The 6,716-nt window shown below is 39.3% G+C and overlaps 1 protein-coding gene across 1 annotated transcript in view; it reads right to left on the reverse strand.

The window, feature by feature from the left end:
• Positions 1-241: 241 nt before the first annotated feature.
• RFX6 (regulatory factor X6) overlaps positions 242-6,716 on the reverse strand; it is a 33,097-nt gene continuing 26,622 nt past the window's right edge. The window contains exons 14-19 of the mRNA XM_057368972.1: positions 6,057-6,174; positions 4,836-4,958; positions 3,340-3,549; positions 2,343-2,852; positions 1,145-1,363; positions 242-405 (exon numbers count right to left, since the gene is read on the reverse strand). Of these exons, the coding sequence (XP_057224955.1) occupies positions 242-405; positions 1,145-1,363; positions 2,343-2,852; positions 3,340-3,549; positions 4,836-4,958; positions 6,057-6,174 (1,344 nt within the window). The remainder of the gene's footprint in view (positions 406-1,144; positions 1,364-2,342; positions 2,853-3,339; positions 3,550-4,835; positions 4,959-6,056; positions 6,175-6,716) is intronic.

A 6,716-nucleotide genomic window follows, 5' to 3' on the forward strand; every position in this document is an offset into this window, starting at 1 on the left:
CCTGAATTTCTGACTGAAAAGTTGTAATGGTGAGAACAATCCTGAGAGATTCACAAGCAGGACCCAAACTAAATATAGCTATCTTTTGTGTGTGTGTGGAGGGCTGATAATGTCTCTAAAATGGCTCCTTTAATACCTATGTGTAATACTTTTGTTTTCCWCCAACTTGAAGGGGATTGTTGCCACAGCCTTAATATTTGGGGTTGGAAAGTAAACTTAAGGCACAGACATGTCTTCCCAGTTAGGTTCCTCCAGCAGCTGCTCCCATGAAGACAGTGTTGATTGGTGGTAAAGATGACACCATATCTCTGCTTGGTGGGCCATGGACCTCCAGATTTTCCTGAGAAGAGAACTGACCAGATGTTCCGTACATRCACTGTGAAGATGTGGTTTGCAAGTTTGAAGCTGTGGGGAAAAAAAGTTACCATCATTRCAAGTTCTCAATTTATTGAATTTAACAGAAATCACAATCCAATTTCATTTGATGGAAACGCCTATCTAGCAGGCACATCATCTGAAGGACAGAAATGTCTGATCTTCTGATTAACAGGTAAGCAGTAGGAAGATATAATCATGTGGAGAAATAAACAGGGTCCTAGTCTGTATTTTCCGTGCAACCCTTTTTTTGAATGTAAGACCAAACTCAGCTACCATTTGTTTAAGGCACATACCAAAACAAACCCTTCAGGGTTAGGYATTTATGCCTAAAATTCACTGTCAGTGGGAACTTTGCCTAATAGACTCAGTTCTTGAAGCATAGGATGAGGGATGGCACCACAGGAAGTATATAGTGATACAATCCTGACCCAGGGTTCATTTGTTCAGTTTGACAGTGAGGATCTCTAAGAGACCTTAGAAAAGCCCAGCCTCTTATTAATTTACTTAATAGTTAGAAAGTTCTTCCTAATACATATTTTTTGTGCAATTCAGGCCATACATTCCACTCCTCGTGGACAATGGACCATAGACCTCCTTTTGGAAGTATACTTATTAAACTCRATTTTAAGGGAGACACATCTTAGAATATCACAACATTTCCATGTTGCATTCTGTATTTTATTGATGCAAGCTACAGTTTAATACTCAGCACTTGTCAGGATTCTAAGAAGTTCCTAGCTACTCCTCAGCTGTTGGCTGTACTTACGCATAGGGGTCCGGCAGACAATTGAAGGTGAGGACTCTGTGTAGTATGAGCCTGTTTGTTTTCTTCCACTGTCATCCAAGATATTCAGTGGATCATGTATATCACTGTATGATGGCAGTGACCGAATGCTGCTGACACTGCTGATTACAGAAACATGTTGATCCACCATTGTTCCAAGTCTGTGAGATTCTGAATAATTTATGCTGTTTCCATAGTATCCTAATTGAAGATTGAAAAAAAAAATATGAATGGAAGTACTGGGTAGAGTGTGAGCCTGTGATAACCTCAGAAAAAAAGCACTTGTTACTGGCTGAAGCCCTTGAGAATAAAATTATTTAGGTACATATAACAGCCTAAGAACATAAATAACATGTGCAACGACTGACACAAAAGAGAGAYGGTAACAAGGAAACAAAAGATGGTAAGGGCTCAGTCATGCCTTCAGTACAGAAAATTGCCTTTTTCTTCTAAGTTCAGAATCAAACACAGCCTGCAGGTGGTGGCCATAAGAGACACCATGGGGAGACCTATCCACAATTCAGTGCTTCCTTCTGAAGCTTACAGCCAAGGAAAGTATACGTGGAAAGAAAATCTGCAGGGTAATATGTACTCACTGCATAGAAAAGTCCATATAAAAGTACCAGTTCCACTCTTTCTCTCCTCCAGAAGAGGGAGGTGTTTTGCTGACTATGTCTCTGAAGCAGTAATTTTACATTTGAAGTCTGAGAAATGCATGGGCCAAAGTCTCACACTACTGCTAATGCACATTTGCATGCTTCATTTCACCATCCTGACCCTGTGACTAGAGTGRTCCATTATACTGATCCCAAAGGTAAGCTTTCTTGTGTCTGCTCCATTTCACAGCAAATGTTTTGGGGGCTTTTCAAGAGATTGTYAAACCACAAGGTCATCCTGGTTTTGCTTCCTTTCGGCAAGATATTGTGATGATACCAAAAGAAGATTAGGATAGGGTGGCAGATGCATTTGAGGTCAGCTGAGGATTCACCAGAGGAAAAGAAACCCTTAAGTAGCTCATTAAGCTGCTTTACAATCTCTGTGTATCATCAGAGAAGTGGAAAACAGAAATGTTTAAATAAAAGCTGAAATAAATCTTACATAGAAAAAAAAGGCAGAGAAAATGTATTTTACKCCAGCAATGAGAGAGAAACAGAAGGAAAAACAAAATACATATTAATACCGTTGGAAGCATTAGCAGGATATGCTGCTCCGGAACATGTAGACACTGAGTTGTTCAAGAAATTGAAACTCCCACTATTCAGAAACTGCATATTGTGTGTGTCCTGAGACATGTTTGAGGGACCATAGCTGGAAGGGGATCTGGCATTGTAAGGAGACACGGCACAACTGTTGCTGAAGTAGTCTCTGGAGAACTGCTGTTCACTCAAGGCATTGAATCGGCCGTGTTCTGCTCTGTGGTCGTAAACCCCTGAAGTGGAATGGGCCTGTGTTCTGAACATAGCCTGGTAATTGGAATTGTTTCCATAGTAATTCTGATTAGTCTGGGACAAAGTCTGGTAAAGGGGTTCTGAGTAGGAAGAGCACTGTGAATGTGTYGATAACATGGGACCTGCACTGGGAGGTCTCACAGCCATTGGCCCCTGATTGATAACACTTCCTCGGCTGACCATGGCTGGTGAAATAGGTGGAGTCATGAGGTGGCCAGTGCTTTGAGACAGCTCCATTTGATCTGGAATAAATAAATATTGTCTGTTATTAGTGTCCATACTCAGTACTGTTAAGACACAAAGGCATTAGTGAAGTGTCATTTGAAAACTTTACAAAAGAAATGAATTGGCCCCCACCTATACAATTCACAGCTTTTAATCCATGGCTTCAGGCTACAAAGCTTCCCCCTTCATTCTCCACCTTAGAGGTACCATATTCAGTGGAAATTTCCAGCAGGTACAATCCTCATGCGCTATCCTAACAAAAACCTCATCAAGCCCAGAGTTCTAAGACAGTTATACCATTTTTCCAAGAGGAACTATTATTGGCAGGGCAATAACAATTGCCAACTTCTGTAAACCACGACAGAATGTAAGCAAATGAAATGTTTACTAGAGGCCTTCATAAACGCATGTGGTCATTGCTCTTCTTACAGCAACATGTTACCAATGAACTGAAAGACAAACTGGCAAATGAGGGAAGGAGAAGCTGGAAGAGTTGATACACACCTGTCAGCTGCATACTTTCCCCATCTCCTGTGGTGAATGGGTTCAGACCAGAAGGTGCACTGCTGGGCTGGCTAGCTGACAAGGACATGAAGGTTTGCTCTCCTAGGCACTCATTTTTGACTGAAGTGTCACTGGGCAGAGGAGCAGTTTTGTTGCGATTTGCYAGGAAGCAAGAGCTTGGTGATGCAGTGAAGGTGGCTTTGCTTGCATCTGGAACAGTAAGCAAAAACTCTTGTTCACTTTTATGTATTTTCATTGCACATAAATTCTGTTTGCATCATTTTCCCTCACCACAGATCTACATGACACAGTATCAGCTCCTTACTGAAGCCATGGTAGTGAAAGTATGAATCAGATTTATTCCCTTGAATGTTAACAATGTTAATTAAATGYTAACAATGRAGTCAAGTAAAGTGCATTAAGARTCAATCAGGATCAAAATTTCATCCTAAAGGATTAACAATGGGAACTTTAGAATGCATGAACTCTGTTCCCATATTGATATCTGGAGGAAAGCATTTGTTATACTCAAGAGTTCTTCAGCCTTTTCCAGAATATTGATAAAGGAAGTTTTGCTATTCTTTGGTGGAAACCATGATTTTACCTTACGGTTTCTAGTACTTCACCTGAATACCCAAGGATAAGGTAACTGTCGCACAGGCCAAGTTTTTTTTCCAGGAGGCTGAATTTTAAAAAGTGCAACATCTACACTCAGAAAAAATCTAGGTGAGTTTCTTGTGGCAAAGTGCAGATTTAGAGTAAAAACAAGGGAAAATTTAAGGACAGATTGTCAGTGCTAATGGTAATAAAAATAATTAATCCAGTGARGTTTCACAAGAMTTTTAAGGATTATCTTGGATCASAACTTGATCCCATCAATCTTTATTMTTTTTATAGCAAAGGACCTGGAACATATAATTTCAAACTTCTTAACTTGGAAGAAGCCTGATAGATGGAAAATGTTGAGGATACTGTTTTAAAATAATTTTATTTTTCTTCCATATAGTAATACTTCAGCCAAATGCTAAATAGGGCTCCAAACTTGTGTTCCAACATTGGAGGGATATTTGCATTTTACTAACATTTAATAAAATCTTTGTTCAAGTTGTAATTGCACATTTATTTTTTGGAGAAAAACTGGATTAGAAATTCCTGCCCTTTTTATTACTTATACTTCTTTTCCCACGTCAGTTCATGGCCCTTCAGATGTAGCTACAAGTCTTTTTGTTGCATCCAAAATAATTTCAGTTATTTTTGTTGCATCCAATAATTTCAGATCCTCAGTACTGACATTCCAACAAAATTTTATGAAGTGAACTATGGTAGGAAGTTGGGAATGAATTGCTGAATGAATGGCCACAAACTTTTCAGGTGAATTTGACAATGTTGCATGTAACTGCACCTTCAGAAGAATGCAGTAAACTTGCTTCTGCTTAAACAAATACATCAGTTTCTAAACATACAGGAGTACATGCAAAGAGACAAGCTCTAGTTACCTAAATTCTTCATGTATTTGTCCAGTAGRTTCTGGAGTTCTTGTTCTTTGTCATTGTTGAACTGTGTCTCCATGGCAAGCAGGATGTACTCATCTAGTAACATGCGGATCAAATGAAAAGAACCTTTAGGAGGAGAAAGAGAGAGAGTAGCTGAGTTATCTTTGTGACCATCTCTCACCACTYTGCAAGAAGCCAGTGAAACAAACAAATAATTGTGGACTTTAAATGACCTGGCAAGACCAACAAGGAATAGTGCCTAAACTCTAGCTCTAATCTCTCTTTGCACTGGCCCACCTAGCTCAATTGTTTACTGTCCTGTGGGCTATTTGACCACTAATTACATCAAAGAAAAATACTGATGAAAGTGAGACATGCTTTATACTTGAAGAGAGCACACAGTGGAGCTAGATAAGGCTGAAGCCTGCTAGAATGCCTCTGCTCTATTTTCTGTTTGCCTTGTGCTAAATAACCAGACAATAACTGGTGAAGTCTTTGACCTTATTTCAAGGATATATCACATTAAAAAATGTGCGTGTGTGTGTGCCCCTACACATTTCAAATATCCTCTGAATTTTAGATAACAAAGTACCTATGGCTTAACATATGAAATTATGTACTAGTTAGTTTCACTTGTTCTGCCATCTTCTATCTTATGAAAGGTTCTTTTTGAGCATTCCCAAAAACGTAAACATTCCTAAAAATGGATGTGTGAGCCTTAATTTTCAAAAGCCACAAACACTATTAAAYTGATCATTGGCTGATTCCAGAATTAAGTGTGGGGTCACTGACAAATTCCTTTTGCTTTTATTAAAACACACARTGCACAAGAACTTAGATACAACAGTAATTTTTTATCAATGTGATAAAAAGGAAGGTAAAACTAATAATTTAAATCTTCTGTGTCTTATAATGAGATGTRCAGCTACATTTCCATTGCTATATCAAAACAATGCTTCTAGCACTTAAATGTCCAAGCAGTATCAAAATAGCAATTTGAAAGAAAAATACATTTTAAAAACAAACGTGTGACACAGGTCACCAGCATAATATTGTTAGCATTTACTGTGAAATATTAGTATGAAAACACATTACACAGCATTTGTGGCTTTGATCAAAGAATTTTTAGATTGGGATAGGTTCCTCAGCACAGAAAATGGGGGAAAGCTGTTAAATGGTAACATATATATACAAAATATGAGTGTTTCTATAAAGCTCAGGTACCAAAACTTGACGCGTTGTTTAGAGTCAGGTTATGCATCACTCGAGCACCAAAAAAGCTCCATTTCAGAAGGAAATCCTGAGCTCTCTTCTTTAAAGACCTCCCATTTTGCTTGCTTGCCTGAAAGAGAATAGTAAAATACTGCTAAGTATGCTCACTTGCTTTCTGCACACAGGAGAGAAGAACTGAATATCCTTGAGAGTTCAAGGAGTCCTTGACTCAGGCTTATGTGGCAGAGTGAATCCAGATGCCTGATTGAAACTATCTTCTTGATGTGTGACCTAACTTGGTAAAACAGAGCAGCCTTCGCTCTTGCCAGTGCCACCATAGAATGTTTCCTGTCAATATTGGATGAAGCAAACTGTTTACTGCTTGGGCTCTGATATGTCCTGAGGGTGCATAAATTGCTTCATATTCTACTCTTTAAGTGCCAAGTTATTCCATAAATATATGGGGGGGAGGGAAGGAAGGAAGGAAGTGAATAAGGGAGGGAGAGAGGAAGGGAGGGAGGAAGGAGGGAAGGAGGGAAGGAAGGAAGGAAGGAAGGAAGGAAGGAAGGAAGGAAGGAAGGAAGGAAGGGGGGAAGGAAAGAAGAAGGAAGGCGCGGAAGGAAGGAGGGAAGGGCGGAAGGAATCTGTGAAGCCCACACTTTTGTATTCTTT

Source organism: Malurus melanocephalus, unplaced genomic scaffold, assembly GCF_030028575.1.
Source record: "Malurus melanocephalus ecotype Western Australia unplaced genomic scaffold, MMel_1.1 scaffold_100, whole genome shotgun sequence".
NCBI classification, from domain to species: Eukaryota; Metazoa; Chordata; class Aves; order Passeriformes; family Maluridae; genus Malurus; species Malurus melanocephalus.